The sequence below is a fragment of the Bos mutus genome, chromosome 20 (genome assembly GCF_027580195.1).
Source record: "Bos mutus isolate GX-2022 chromosome 20, NWIPB_WYAK_1.1, whole genome shotgun sequence".
Taxonomy (NCBI): Eukaryota; Metazoa; Chordata; class Mammalia; order Artiodactyla; family Bovidae; genus Bos; species Bos mutus.
This window is the reverse complement of record NC_091636.1, coordinates 23,379,298-23,395,860: the sequence shown is the minus strand read 5'-3', so window position 1 is coordinate 23,395,860 and position 16,563 is coordinate 23,379,298. Positions and strand designations below refer to the sequence as shown.

The 16,563-nt window shown below is 41.0% G+C and overlaps 1 protein-coding gene across 2 annotated transcripts in view; it reads right to left on the bottom strand.

Moving 5' to 3' along the window:
- Nucleotides 1-16,563, bottom strand: part of RGS7BP (regulator of G protein signaling 7 binding protein) — a 109,325-nt gene that overhangs the window by 17,129 nt on the left and 75,633 nt on the right. Inside the window, exons 4-5 of one of the 2 annotated variants that reach the window (XM_005892766.3) lie at nt 3,188-3,335; nt 1,061-1,131 (exon numbers count right to left, since the gene is read on the bottom strand). In XM_005892766.3, coding sequence (XP_005892828.1) covers nt 1,061-1,131; nt 3,188-3,335 — 219 coding nt within the window. Of the gene's footprint in view, nt 1-1,056; nt 1,132-3,187; nt 3,336-16,563 lie in introns of those variants that run through there. The other variant, XM_070357520.1, reaches the window with a different exon arrangement.

Sequence of the window (16,563 nt, the reverse complement as noted above, 5' to 3'; positions counted from 1 at the left end):
TCCTGAGTTAATATCCTGTAATAAGTCAGTGAACTGGTAGGTAAAATCTCTCTCTGAGTTCTGTGAGCTGCTCTAGTGGACTAATTAAACCTACGGTGGGGCTCATTGGACCCTCCGATCTACCTAGATGTACAGAAGCTTATGTGACAACTTGGGCTTGGGACTGGGGTCTAAAGTTGGAGGGCGGGAGACAGTTTTTTAGGACTACTGAACCCTTCACCTGTGGAATCTGATGCCATCTCCAGTAAGTGTCAGAAATCAGTTGAGCTGCAGGACACCCAAGTGGTGTCTGATAATTGCTTGGATATGTGGAAAACGCCCCCACACATTGGAACTGGATACAAAATCACAGTGGCAAGATATGTTAATTACTACTGTTAGTTTGTTTAGATAACATGTGGATGGCAGAGCATTTCCTTTGGAGGTGTTCTTAAGTCTCTTCCACTATAAACTTTAAAGAAAACCTTTTTATTTTGACTGGGTCTTTGTGGTTGCTGCACGGGCTTTTCTCGTCATGGCAAGTGGGGGCTACTTTTCCTTGTGGTACACAGGCTTTTCTCATTGTCATGGCATCTTCTGTTGCCAAGCAAAGGCTCTAGGGCACGTGGGCTCAGTAGTTGCCACTCCTGGGTTCTAGAATATAGGCTCTGCAGCAAGGGGGATCCTCCTTGGCCAGGGATAGAACCCAGTCTCCTGCGTTGGCAGGTGAATTCTTAACCACTGAGCCACTGGGGAAGCTGGCTGTAAACTTCTTCAGCCCTTCTGTGTTTGCCACACCTGGTGCAGTGCTCTTCGCAGGGTAACAATGAATACATGTTCTCGACTGACGGGGCCAGAGAAGGAGGTGTCTGTTATCAGAGTGTTTCTCAACGCCCCTCAGAACAAAACTGCTCTCACCTGATAAACTATTCTCTCTTATCTTCTCAAGGAAAGACAAATGTACACTCGATGCCTTCCATTGCTTGTGTAAAAAACACTTGCTTTCATTTCTCAAGAAACAAGACCCAAGGTTATCGTGTGAAAAACATCCTCTGCCTCAAAAAGAAATGACAAGACTCACCTTGATTTTTCAGTGGTAAAGGCATAGTTTCCCTGAGTTTGCTTAAAAGGTTTTTCATTTCTCGCATGTCTCTGTAAAATTGATAAAAAGAAAAAATAATCAGCTGTAAATTTTGGAAACACAATCTCCAACTGTCTGTTCTATGACACAACTGAAGTACAAAGTCTGTGCCTAAGTGTACCAGTTTGAGCCTCCAGTAGGCAAATAATTGCATTTATTTTGCTTTTACAAGAAGAAGAAGAAAAAAGCTGAGTTGGGTTGGCTCTGAAGGAATTAGAACTACTCTGACAAACATTTCCACAGGGCATTCTGCTAGTAGGAGCCCTCCATCTCTGCCTTTAGTTGGACCTGGCTGAGATGAGAGACGAGTACTCTGGTAACGAGGACAGTACTTCAATTTCCAAGGGCAGGTGAAGGACACCCAACTAGGACATCAGGGGTACCCTGGGGAAAGGTGAGGCTGGGCAATGCTGTTCTCATCTGGTCCCAGTGCTGTCCTAGCTATGGGTCCTGGGTGATGTTGAGGCTGGGCGATGCTGTTCTCATCTGGTCCCAGTGCTGTCCTAGCTGTGCGTTCACTCCCTGTCGTCCCTCATTACGCAGAGATTCAGAGTAACACAGGTGTTAAGCATTTCCAAGGGTCAACACATTAAATTGACTTGGAATATTTTTACAAAGCCCTCCCAGTAATTTTAAAGTGCAGCCCAGTTTGAAACCCACAGATCTCTTAGGGAAAAGTGATAGGAGAAGCAAGGAAGCCCTCTCCCGTAACAGGTCTACTGTGCCTGCTTCTCCCACTCGCTCCCATCTCCTTTGACCAGAATCTGGATTTTGAGGCTGAAATGAAATACTGCCAATGCTGAGGGGTGGACTTTCGTGTTATTATTATCCGCCATAGCTTGCTCTCTGACAAGCTTACAAGACTTGATTAGTGCTTCTGTTCAAGGTTTCTGAAAAGGAAAATGGCTTTGCTGATGAACTATACCCTGACCATGGCACTCTGGCAGGTTTTCTTCCTGGGAATAGAGCAAAGCATTTTCTACTTTATAAATTAAGAGAAATCACTCCCTCATCATTTGTCTATAGTTCTATCAGATCATGCCAACCAGCTTTATTGTTTGAATTGTTGGATTTCCAAGCTTATACAAAGTCCAAGTTTTATTAATAGCACATAATTGCCACATGCTTCAATTTTCTATAAACACAGAAATTTGGTAATTAGCTTTAGAATTATATTACAATCTGAAAGTAAAACCACAATGGCTATAAATGCCACTGTGTTACATTTCTAAAAATAAAAAAATAAAATGTTCATTATCTTGTCAATGACTCAACCCCACACACACAGAGCTCTCGGTGGAATTGCCCAGCGTTCATTCAGCTGCTCCACGTTGGCTCTGGGGACATGAGTAGCAAAGGACAAGAAAGCAGTGTGAAGGCCAATAAAGAAGGGGCTGATGCCTCTGCCTCAAAGAATGGAATTTTTAGCATCAAGATGTGATTATGATTATATTATTATTGCTTCCTTTTCCCAAGTGAAATAGAATCACTGTAGAATCTCTTCTTCCCAAGAAAGAAACCGTCTGGCCTTGAGCTACTGCTTGTAAAGACAAATGCATTAACACGCTTTGACCACTAAGGGGCCATCAGCTAAATCCCAGGAGAGGTAGAGAAGCCAGCTCTTCAGAAAACTGTGAACTAGATCGATGCCTCGGCTCCCGACTGGCCACTAAATAGGCCATCCCATACACCTGAAATCTGAAGATATCTTTGCACGATTTTGAGTTATTCTCCCTGAAACAAATGGAAATGTTGGGACCCAGCCTGGTGAGTGAGCAGTGATGGGTATATAGATTTGACTTTCTTGCTTCCCAAGGCAGCACTCGGTTTGCATCTCCATGGAGATGCACGGCTGATGGAGTGGGATAAGCAGAGGCTGGGAGCCCACGTCTCCTGGCAGTTCTGCTGCCATTCTGTAGATGGATTTGGACTCCTTACTGTCTCTCATCTTGGTTTACTGAGAGCTCTGTTTTCTGATTCTAAAAGAAAAATAATGTCAACCCTCTGTAGCCCCTAAGTATTAACTGGAGGAGGACTGCAGTCTATTTGGGGTAACTTCCCACTTACCTCTCAGTGTTCTCAATGTCTGTGGAAACCTGCCAGGAATGTTGCTGAATATCTACAGGGGATGGCGAGGAGTCCTCGAGAGCAGGTGTTTCAGCACACTCCTCAATTTTGCAATCCAGGCTCTTGCTTCCCCCTCCAGGCTCCTTTCCTAAGGGAGTGGGTGTTGGTAAAGAGAAGGGCATAAGAAATCATAAATGCAAATTCTATACCCAAGGTATCATTGCAGACTTTGGTTATGCTTTGAGCCGAATGCTCCTTTAACCCTAAAAGCTTTTATTAATATTTATTTTTTTATTATTATTATTTATTTATTTTGGCTGTGCTGGGTCTTTGTTGCTACACATGGGTTTTCTCTAGTTGTGGAGGGCAGGGGCTACTCTTCGTTGCAGAGGGCAGGCTTCTCACTGTGGTGATTTCAGTTTGTTGAGGATGGGCTCTAGGCTCGCCAGCTTCAGAAGTTGTGGCGCACAGGCTTAGCTGCTCCGTGGCATGTGGAATCTTCTTGGAGCAGGGATTAAACCTGTGTCCCTTGCATTGGCAGGAGGATTTTTAACAGCTGGATCACCAGGGAAGCCCTAAAAACTTTCTGAATACTAAAGTGATTTGTGTGTGTGTGAGTAGCGTATTTTCACAACATTCTGGGACAGGTATCTTGAGGTCAATTCAACCTGAAGTGAGGGCCCTGCTTTTGATGGAGTATTGGTGAGTGAAACCAGATTAGCTCGGGAGAAGGGGAGTTAGCCTGCGAAGTCGTGCTGCTCTTTGGTCCTCAGATGCAGGGCCAGAAGCAGGTGACACCCAGCAGGAGGAACAAGAGCCCCTGGTGCTCTCTCTGATTCTGACACCAGCTCTGTGGGCCTGAGGGTGCAGTAGAGATTAAGGACCTGCCTTCTGTTTCACTGGCTCTCCAGCCTCCTCCAGCGTATCCTTCTGTGAGGAAAGAGCCCAGTCTCAGGATCCAGCCATACTCTGTTGAGACCATCAGTGTCATCAGCTGAAGCACCTTGCACTGAATAGCTGGCCATAGCAGTGCATTGCCAATGCACTGAGACTTGTACTTACCGTGACTGATCTTAAGGGAGTAAATCAAATGCTTTCTGGAAACAAATCTCCAAACTGGTTAAGCCATAAATTCCTATGAAACTACATGGGAGGTATAGCCTGTGGCCCAGGTGTCCTCTGTAAATGCCTTTTATTCTTCCTTGAACATCTGTGTATCTGCAAGGAGGTATCTTGCTATCATGAGAAGGGCCTGTGAGGCTCAAGAACAGGATTTGAAACCTGGCCTTTACAGTTGTTCAGTTATTCATTCATTCACTCACAAATGTTTCCCGAGTGTCAGCTAAGTATCAGATACTGGGCTTGATGCTGGAGATACAGAAGTGAGAGAAAGACATAGTCTTTGCTTCATGGAGCTGGAGATAGACAATTTAAAAAATTACAAATAATTACAAAGCTGTTGTATAATATGATGTAATCTGGGAAAAAGTGGGTAGCTATATTGTTTCACTCTTTCAATGAGTTTTATTTGTATTATGTAACTACAGCTCCTGGTTGTCAAGAAATCGTTACAGCCTGTATCGTTGAATGTTCATGAGATAGCAGCTCCCCCTGGTTACCTCTTAGCTCAGTTTCCTTAATCATCATGTAATTGTTTTTGCATGTTAAAAAAAAAAAACCCAAAATATAAAAACACTTAAGAAAAGGCAGGCTGTTACAGTAAAATCTAATGGGAATCTTTTCCCTTGGGTTCCTGATTTGAAGGAGTCTACTATACTTTCACTTTTCACTTTCATGCATTGGAGAAGGAAATGGCAACCCACTCCAGTGTTCTTGCCTGGAGAATCCCAGGGACGAGGGAGTCTGGTGGGCTGCTGTCTATGGGGTTGCACAGAGTCGGACATGACTGAAGTGACTTAGCAGCAGCAGCAGCAAAAATTTTATCCCTGTCATTTCTAACCCATGAGGTAGCAACACAAGGAGAAAGAGACAAGCAATTAACTGGTAATTGTGTACCATTCATCAGCCTATAGTAGAAATGGACCTGTGAATATTCAGCCAAAGCACAAACACAAGTTTACTGGTGAAATTTTTGTTCCTTTTGTGTATACTTTATGTACACTGATCCTGGGTGATTTAATTGCTTTTTCCAGTTTTATGGTATTTCTGTTGGTAGAGATTAATTAAGTACATAATTTAGCATACTACCATTTCCCAGTTGGAAGGCACTGACTTCTTAGCATTTGCACTCATCTCCTGGTAGAGTGCACAAGTGCAGTCCATGTGGCACCTACTTCTGAGCATTCAGCCTTGGGATGTGAATCTGAGCAGTGGTGGCTAATACTTGAGTGAGAGACAAAACAGGGTGTGTCCCCCCCAAAACAGCCCAAAGCTCTAAAGGAGAGGCCCATCTGAAAGCAAGCATGGCTCCTGTTTCTGCTCCTTTGGTGCTGAAATCTGTGGAGAATGGAGTATGGTTTGGGCAGCAAATTGGAGACCCAGAAGATTCACACAAATTCTCTGCTTTATGGGCTCTGCTTGGTGTGGGACCACTGTAGGCCTTGTCCTGTGGTCAGGACTAGAGAGCCCAAAGCTTTCCTTCGTGGGAACAGGGGAGAACTCAAGGTAGCGTGATGTTAGGACTTAAAGTCCTTCCTCTACCTCCTTCATACATTCACCTCTTACACATGAAGTCTTATATGGACTCCAGTCCACAGTGACTTTGTTTCCTCTTACTGCCTGTGCTAATTCTACTTACATAAGGAAAATACATTCTATAACTTTTTCAAAGTAACATAACTACTCATGTATTCCTGAAACAGGCCTATGAGCTTGCAATGCCAAGTATACCCTCCTTTCCCTCAGTTTTCAGAGCTTAGGTCTAATTCTGCTAATGCAGATGAACAAGAATGGAAAACCTGGATGCTGGACCTGCAGTTTGGTGCTGTCAGCTCACAAAATCTCTGCAGAAGTTTGATCATGCTATATCTTCTCTGGCTGGCACATCATAAAAGACAGGAGACTGGAGTGGTTTTCAATTTCAGAACACATATTCAGATCCAAACTGCCCTCATTTACTGAGAGCACTGACTGGACGCTGGGCATCCTTCCCACTGCGGTCTCTATGTATTGCCTTCAGATAACTTACCACTGTTAGAAAGCATGTTATGTATTTGCTAACTAGTTTATTATTTGCTTGCCCCAATCCTACTCTAATCATTCATCTCCAAACTGTATATGTAAAGTCCGTAAGGCCAGGAATTAATCTGTTTTCTTTAGTTCTATAAGTCCAGTACCAAGGATGAAGTCTTACACATTGGACAATTTCAATAGATCTATGGCATTTAAAAAGGTAATTATATATGTTATACAACTTTCTTCACCATGTCATCATGGTTAGAGATACTTTCATATTAGTGCATTCTGATTTATTTCATGCTTTTTAATGGATGCAGAGTATTCCGCAGCAAGGAATTTACATTGCAATTCTTCCCTTTCTTTACATATGCCAATATTTGTATAGGACAGATCCTTTAATATAGAGAACTGGGACAAAGTACACGTATTCACATTTTGTACTTAAATACATATTGCCAAACTGGCCTCCGAAAAGGCTATGCTAATTTTTTTTTGGCGGTGGTGTTGGGTCTTTGCTGTGGTGTGCAGGTTTTCTTGTTGTGGAGGATAAGCTTTGCTGTCCCATAGCACGTGGGATCTTAGTTCCCCAACCAGGGTTTGAACCTGCACCCCCTAAATTGGAAGGCAGAGTCTTTACCACGGACTACCAGGGAAGTTGCAGCCTATGCTAATTTACATTTCGCTTCCACCAACTCTGAATGAGAGAATCCATTTCCATGCACCTTTGCCAGAACTTTAATTATCAATATTTAATTTTGCTTCTTTGATGGGGGAAAATAGAATCTTTCATTGAATTTCTTTTTCCCTCTCTTTTATTACTACTGAGATTAAATGTGGATCATTGAAAAAGCAAGAGAGTTCCAGAAAAATATCTACTTCTGCTTTACTGACTATGCCAAAGCTTTTGACTGTGTGGACCACAACAAACTGTGGAAAATTCTTCAAGAGATGGGAATACCAGACCACCTGACTTGCCTCTTGAGAAATCTGTATGCAGGTCAAGAAGCAACAGTTAGAACTGGACATGGAACAACAGATTGGTTCCAAATAGGAAAAGGAGTATGTCAAGGCTGTATGTTGTCACCCTGCTTATTTAACTTAAATGCAGAGTACATCATGAGAAACACTGGGATGGATGAAGCACAAGCTGGAATCAGAATTGCCAGAAGAAATATCAGTAACCTCAGATATGCAGACGACACCACCCTTATGGCAGAAAGTGAAGAATAACTAAAGAGCCTCTTGATGAAAGTGAAAGAAAAGAGTGCAAAAGTTGGCTTAAAGATCAACATTCAGAAAACTAAGATCATGGCATCCAGCCCCATCACTTCATGGTAAATAGATGGGGAAACAGTGGAAACAGTGGCTGACTTTCTTTTCTTGGGCTGCAAAATCACTGCAGATAGTGACTGCAGCCATGAAATTAAAAGATGCTTACTCCTTGGGAGAAAAGTTATGACCAACCTAGACGGTATATTAAAAAGTAACGTGACTTTGCCAACAAAGGTCCGTTTAGTCAAGGCTATGGTTTTTCCAGTGGTCATGTATAGAGGTGACAGTTGGACTATAAAGAAAGCTGAGTGCTGAAGAATTGATGCTTTTGAACTGTGGTGTTGGAGAAGACTCTTGAGGGGGGTTCCTTGGACAGCAAGGAGATCCAACCAGTCCATCCTAAAGGAAATCAGTCCTGAATATTCATTGGAAGGACTGGTATTGAAGCTGAAATGCCAATACTTTGGCCACCTGATGCAAAGACCTGACTCATTTGAAAAGACCCTGATGTTGGGAAAGACTGAAGGCAGGAGGAGAAGGGAATGACAGAGGATCAAATGGTTGGATGACATCACCGACTCAATGGACATGATTTTGAGTAAACTCTGGGAGTTGGCGATGGACAGGGAGGCCTGGCATGCTGCAGTCCATGGGGTTGCAAAGAGTTGGACACAACTGAGCAACTGAACTGAACTGAGATTAAATTTAATATTTTTTTGTAAGTTAATTGGCTACCTGTATTCATTCCTTCTTTACATTTTCTGTTCATATCGCTTGGCTGTCTTGCTGATTTGAAAGAGTTCTATCTCCATGATAGATAATGATAATTTCCACTGCAAGTGAAACTATAAATTACTAGCATCTGAAACTTGGAACTTTAGCAAAAGATGACTCATTGATTACTTTTTCAGTACTGTCTAGGTTTCATGGTTTATTAAAAGATTTTGCTTTCCTTGAGTCTGGTAATTTATTTATCCTTGAAAATCATTCACTAATTACATTTTTAATAGTATAGTTTTCTATTGTAACTGTTTCTAATCTCTAGTGCTGCATATTGACGGCTGACAATTTCTTTGTATACCACTGCTTCTTGGATTTTGTGTCTTCCTCTTTCCTGGATTCATTTTAATTTTTCTGGAATATATGTTTGACTATTTTGGAGGAGATCTTTGAATACAAAATTTCTTAGTCTTCATATTACTGAAAATACTTTTTGCTTCTCTCTCTGTACTTGCACTTAAATTCTAATTGGCTGGATATAAAAATCTATGTTCTAAGTTTCTTTCAGAACTTGGCTGATATTGTTCTCTTTCTTCTATATATATCCAAGGATGCTATGTATGTAGACTGTTTATGGCCTTCTGAAAGAGTTTTATCTTTAAACAATTGAGTTATGAAATGGTTCCTAAATATGTCTAGATATGAGTACTTTATACATTACTCCTTTTTTGGCATTTGACTTGCATTTGTAGTCTATTTTCTCCAGTTATTTTATATTGAAAATTTTCAAGCCTATAGCAAACTTCCAGAATAATTCAATGAACATCCAAATATTCTAGTTTCACCAATTGTTAATATTTAGGCCTATTTTTCTTTTTTTAACTTATTTTTTAATTGGAGGAAAATTGCTTTACAGTGTTGTTGGTTTAGCCATATTTTTCTTTTGTCTCTCTCCCTCTCTGTCTGTGTGTGTATATATATATATATGCATATATATAGATTTCACATATAAGATTATGTATATAATTTATGTATATGTACAATGTTTATAATTTTTGACGGGCCATGTAAAAGTTACAGACATTAATGATATTTCATCCCAAATACTTCAACATATATCTCCTAAAGAACATTTTCCTATAGAATCTTAAAACCATTATCACATGAAAAACTTTATTTAACTTTAATTAAATCCATGATTCAATTCAATTTGATGCAATACTATTATTTAATAGATGGGCTTCCCTGGGGCTTAAATGGTAAAGAATCTGCTTGCAATGCAGGAGATCCCAGTTGGATCCCTGGGTCGGGAAGATTCCCTGGAGAAGGAAATGGCCATTCTACCATTCTTGCCTGGAAAATTCCATGGACAGAGGAGCCTGGCAGGCTACAGCCCATGGGGTCGCAAAGAGTCAGATACAATGAGCAACTAACACTTTCACTTTATTATTTAATATATATATCTAAATTTTCCAGTTTTCCAAATATTCCACAATATCCAGTTTTTCCAGTAATGTCATTTATAGCTTTCTTTTTACATTGAAGGATTCAATTAAGGATTATGCACCACATTTATCTGTCATGTTTCTTTATTCTCTTTTAATCTAGAACAGACTCCTGGTCTTTTTTCATCCTTCATGATGTTGATATTTTTGAACAGAGAGTCCAGGCCAGTTGTTTTAAAGAATGTCTTTAAATACAGAATTGTCTGATTATTTCCATAAGTCTAGATTCAGAGTAAAGTGAGAATAATTCTCATTTTAAGTGAGAATATTATAGAAGCAATACTGTGTCCTTTTTAGTGCATCGCATTAGAAAGCACACAAGTGTTTGTTCCATTATTAATGAGGTTAGTTAAGTACCAATAGCGTGGTTAAGGTGATTTCTTCCAGGATTTATACGTGGAGGAATCCTTTTCCCTTTGTAATTACTAAGTAATATGTGGAGTGATTTATTGAGATGTTATAGCCTTCTCAATTTAAATATTTCTTTCATTAGGTTTGGGGAAAGCTTTTCTATTTGTTGATTATTTATATTTTCTCAGTTCTATCAGAATTCCTATTTCATGTTAGTCTCTGGATCGTATTTATCCCCTATATTCTATATTCACTGTGGGGACTGAGTTCTGGGAGAGTAACTTGACTTGACCTTTCAGGTCGCGATTTTATGGGTTTCTGTTTGTTTTGGCTGTACTGCAAAGCATGTGGGATTTCGTTTCCTGACCAGGGACCAAACCAATACTCCCTGCATTGGAAGCCCAGAGTCTTAACCACGAGTCCCTATTTTAAGCTCTCAGTATTTCCATTATAATATAAATTGTTAAGAACTGTGAAGGGTCTGAATTTCCTCTATGTGTGTTAACCTGCCACAATCTCATGGGTACTGGAAAGAGACACAAGACTCCTAGGTTAGAGACAAAGACAACTTTGTACACAAAACAGGAATAGAGTAGCAGCATTTGTGTTAATTTCTTGAGACACCAGAAGGGGGTCTCATACCTCCACACACACAGGAGATAAGAGCCCTGAAATTAAGGATCCAAAGTCTTCTATAAGAAGACTTTATAGAAGAGACATGCCTTCGGTAAGAAGGCACGTCTGCCCTTTGCTTCAGAGGGAAATATTTTCATTATACTGAATTGTAAGCATCCCTTGCTCTGGAGGGAGACACAGTCTCTCTTTTTCAAGACATTTACTAAATAAACATCCTTGAAAAGATAGTGTAAAACAAAGGCAGTCAGTATCTCACTTTGCAAGATATGCAGACATGCTAGCGACTGAAAAACTGTCTCCCAACACTAATTAAACCATCTACTGAAATTTTATTTGATAGATAACACTTTCATTTCCAACAAAACTGTTAGATTTCTTACTGCTGTTTCTGAGGCGTGACAGACCTAACACAAATCTCTCTGAGACTATTAATTACATTTATATTTTAAATTCTTCACCTGTTTCTACTTAAAATCTGTTCACCGAGCATTAGCTGTTTGCATATTTCCATTTGGTACATCCCTTTCAGGGTGTGGGTTTTTCTGTTTGCCTGTCATTCTGATGAGCATCTTTCTTTTTTTTTTTTTTGATGAGCATCTTTCTTCTGGTGACTGGAAAAGGAGCAGGTGTTTGGCTGGACAAGGCGTGTCTACAGCTTGTCTTCTGGGTGCTTCTCATCTCCACTGATAAGCTGACCTGGATACACATCTTATTTCTTGGGTCCTGTGTTTGCTTGGAGTTTCTTGTTTACAAGGTCTACTCCAAAGAGATAGGTGGAACAATTTAGCCTGAGAAAAAACGCTGCGGTCTTGTGCTCCCCTTCCTGTTCCGCAGCTGCCCTCATGGAGGATCCCAGTTATTTCACCCTCTGTTCTGCTTTGCCGCCCAGACCCGACACTCACAGCAGGTGTCCTTCTGGGGCAAGCAATGTCTATCTCAGTTACTCAGCGTGGGGTAGTCCAGCTCTTCCTGAATTCAATTTCGAACATTCATTTCCCTGACAGCGTTTCCAGAAATCCTTTCTGTGATCTGCATTTGTTGACTCTTAGGCTAAAGTATCTCTGGAATCAATTTTATTTTTGTGGTATTTTTCTCCTGCATGAATTTCTTATGTTTCTCCTTGAGTTTCTTATCGGCTCTGGCTTCCTTTCTTCATTTATATCCACCAATCCAATCTCCATTGCTTTTGAGCTTTGAGAAATTCCTCAATTTCTGGTTTCTTGAAATCATCCTTCCTTGTTTTTCAGGGCCATAGGAGACTGTTTTGTGTTTGCCGACCTCTATTTTTTTTTTTTTCTCTTCCTCCTTTTTTTTTTTTTTCCTGTGTGACAGAGTTTTGGCAAATGAATTCTGAGTAAGAATGATGTATGCTTCCTCCAGATGAGTGTCTAAGAATCCTCCCGTAGAAACCCTTATGCTTTCTTTTCTCCCCTGACCATTGGATGGATGTGGGGAATGGAAAGAACAAAAGGGCCCAGCCCACCCCAGCTCTGGGGCTGGACTCTGACATGGGTAAATAGTGAACTCTTTTGTTCTAATCCGTTGAGATTTGGTGTTGTTTCATATAGTTGGTACCCTACCCTGACAAATTCAAGAACTAATATGGATTTATTCTGTTCATTGTGTCTTTTGCTGGTACTAATTCAGTCCAACATCTCTGGACAAGCTTCTTTTTCTCCTGGTACACTCCCTCTCTTTCAACAACAGAATGAAAGCACATTCCTTTTGCTTATTCAATAATTATTAAATGAAAGTAATGGTGAACACACTCAAGATGATCAATTCTAGAGAGGACAACAGACAACAGATCAGATGTCTACCCCTCAATTGAACATGTGCCTGGGAAACACACTGGGTGGGCAGAGGTGCAGCCATGGAGAGCCAGGGAACGCTCTCTGCAGGCAAGTCCCATCTAAGTTCCAACTCAAAGAAAGCGTAGGGGTAGACTATGTGAAAGGGTGGTTGTGGGATAGGGTAGGGTGGACAATATGTTACAGGCAGAGGGAGCAACTGGAAAGAACTTCCGAATTCAGGTTCCTCAAAGTAGTTCAAGATTCCTTGAGTGTGGCCAGCAGGGTTTGGGGGGCAGGTGGGGTGGGGTGGCTGGTTAGAGATGAGGTTGGAGAGGCTAGATGTTCTTTTGAGTCCCATCAGAAAGTCAGCAGGGGAGTGCCCCACACACCTGGACAGTGGCAGATCTGAGTTCTGCATCCCCAGCTTCCCCCCTTTGACCAGGGATCCTTGGAAGGAGCACCTCAGATGGTGTCTGTGCTGCTCACAGGAAAAGGGTCAGGCTGCTTCCAGATGCTAACTTCAAGTCAAAGTTTTACTTTGCCCAAGAGTGACTATGCATTTAAAATCATTTTTTTTAATTATGAAATGAAAAACTCTGTCCCCTGAAAAATCAATTTCAGGCCTCAGTGAACAAGTATTTTCTCAGGGAGGAGATGGAAGGAGGGGAGAAGGACAGCCTTTAGAGTACCTTAAAATCACACTAAGCTGGCTTTACCCTGTCGAGAACCGAGACATCAAAAAGTTGGCCACTTTTCTCAGGGCTGTGCAAAGCTTTTGGCCTTCAGCTCCTTTGGGATTTCCATGTATTTTTAGCCTGTTTATGGATACTATAACAGGCATGTTTGAGAAAAAGTTAAAGGAAACCACCCATGAAGCACATACCAGTTGGGTATTCTTATATTCGTGAGAAATGGTCAGTTGTTGAGGAGGAATAAAAACACGTCTGACTGTGGGGCAGCCTCAAAAGTCCCACAGAGCTCCTTCCACCTCCAAAGTCCTAGGACTGTACTAGCCCCAGAAGACTGGGCTGGGGTCTTTTATGTAGAGTGGTGGCCCCTTTATCACCCTCCACTCTGGAGACCTCTTTCCTACTCCTGATCTCACTTCTCCCATTCTCTTTCTTCTCTTACTATTTTCCTCTCTTCCCTCCCCTCCCCTCCTTCTTGCTGCCACTCCGTCTTCAGCCTAGAGTGACGGTAGAAAGCACTGCCATAGCGTCCCCTTGGAGGCCCTGAGTTTGGCTTCTGATGTCCACCGTAGTCAACTTTATTCACTTGTGTGAATTTCCCTAGGAATCAAAACAAAACAAACTAATCTTCTCTGAGCAAATATTGTATCACCGCACTATCATTTCCTTGATGGCAGGGGCAAATTTCTCATGTCCTTTGTGCTCCAGACACATTATCTGCTATGATACTGTATCTAGGAAAGGCTCCTGGGATGGTTTTTGTACTGACTGTGAGCAACTAAATGAACACAGCTTACAGGAGATGTGTGGAAGCTTATCCACATGGTTATGCTTGTTCTCATGCATTTTCATAAATGGTAGAAGCTTTGTAACTCCATGCACTGTGAAAAGGAGTGGGGAAATGTAGGCTGTTAAGTAATTGGCTTTTATCCTTGCATTTCCAAAAAGCATGTAATTTAAAAAAAAATAAGTTATATTAATTCAGTTAGTTGTTTACCTGTATTGAAAAATAGTTTCAAAGGCTCTTCTACATTGTGGTGAGATATTCATAGTGCCATAAAACATATAGTGGAAAAATAATACTTATACCATAAACAGAGCTCTTTTCCTGCCCATACACTGGGAAATGAACATTTTCCAATTTAGAGAAGAGACAGAGCTACCTCCCTCTTCCCAGCCCCTCCCACTTCCCTATGTCCTCTGTACTCCTTCTGACACTAGAGTAGTAGTGCCCCCAGAGTCATAGTCATCTTGGTGGTTCTCCTAGCTGCATGGAGGAAGCAGAATAACAGGACACTGGAGACAATAGAAACACGTTTGAGGGAGGTCCCTGTGAGGCTTTCATTGCTCCATTTCCAGCCCCTAAGGTAGAGCAGAATAATGTACAGGAGGTATCAACTGTGTAGTTAATTAACTTCAACTTTCCCAGAATGAGTATCATAGCTAAAATCATGCTTCCTTTGTATCACATGAAAGCTTCATTTGATTTTTCTAAATACAAGCATTTCCTAGGCAGAATTAAACTTCTTTACCCAAATTAAAATATTTTGTAAATCATTAAGTGATTGATGGAGTTCACTTTCCCTCCCATCTTAGAAGTAACTCTCTGAACTTCTTTTGGTAAGAAATAAAATGCACAATGAATTTTAGCAGTTCATTAAACATGGTGTCTTGAAATATGCACACCAATCATTAAGTCAGATCTGAGAACAAATTCAGCTCATAGTGCTATGCTATGCTATGCTATGCTAAGTCACTTCAGTTGTGTCCGACTCTGTGTGACCCCATAGATGGCAGCCCACCAGGCTCCCCCATCCCTGGGATTCTCCAGGCAAGAACACTGGAGTGGGTTGCCATTGCCTTCTCCAATGCATGAAAGTGAAAAGTGAAAGTGAAGTTGCTCAGTCATGTCCAACTCTTAGCGACCCCATGGACTGCAGCCTACCAGGCTCCTCCGTCCATGGGATTTTCCAGGCAAGAGTACTGGAGTGGGGTGCCATTGCCTTCTCCGGCTCATAGTGCTAGTCTAGTATTTTTCGTTTCTCCATTTGATATGTTCTCTTGTCTTTCTCCAAGGTAGCTTAGTGGGCAATGATTTGGTGGGGTAGAACAATCACAAACTTTGTGGAGGGGATGAATGTGTTAGGTGACCCTGGACAAGTTACCTCTTTGCGCTTCAGCTTCTCCATCTGTAAAATGGGAAAAACAATATTTGAGTATGAAATAAGATGGCATGGATAAAGCACCTGGCAAGCAGAAGGTACACAACAAGTGGAAGCTGTGATCACTGTTATTTTCCTAGTCCTTAGCTGACATCTACTTTGACTAAAGGTGATGAATATGGTGTCCTGCGCCCTGTTTGGTATTTAAGACAAGGAGACAGAATAATAGATGGTGTTAGACTGCCCTTAGATCCCAGAAGTTGTTTATATTTATGTTCTTCAAATAGTACAAACTTGTTCTGGTCTTGGGTCCTTTGCATTAGATACAAATGTTTATGAAGTTGTGTCCTTCTTGTCATTAAATCTCAGATTAAGTTCTGTCTCCTCAGAGTTTTGATCACCCCTTCTAAAATGGTCACCCAGTCATGGTCACTTTCTATTACGTTACCTATTCTATTTTAATTATTGACATTGTAATTATTAGTGTTTGGGGTTTTTAGAACTTTCTTCCCCTTCTATTTCTCTGCACGAGACTATATACTCAACAAGAACACAGATCCATCTGTGTAGTCCTGATAATTTCAGTCTCCCAGTACCTTGCATATGATAGGTGCTCAATAAATATTTGTTCAAAGGACAAATGCATGTGTCCGCCCATAATTTGAATCATAATCTATTTTAAGATTTATCCCGCTTTATTTCTTCTAACCTAATGTTCTATTTCAGTATCAGTTGCCTCATTACATTGGAAAGTAAGGCTTGCAGCTCTATTCTATTTCTGTCTTTATGTTGCTTGTTTCTTTTATTGGTGTGGGTCATTTTCTTTACATTCCTTAATAGGAGATGGAATACCCAGGAGTCTTTATTGCTCATATGTTATTCTTTGTCTTGAGCTTATCCTGTTTTTGCTGGATGGATGGCTGTTCATTAATTTCTTATTAGAGCATCTTGATCTCTCAACTCCCACTAGATTTTGAATTAAGAATTTTTAACTTTCAGCATCTCTCTCTTCCTTTTTGTGATTACATTTCCTCTGCATTTTTTCTATCTGTGTATATCCTAGTGGCACAATACAGGGGAAGAATCCATCTTATCTTAGATCTTAAGAGG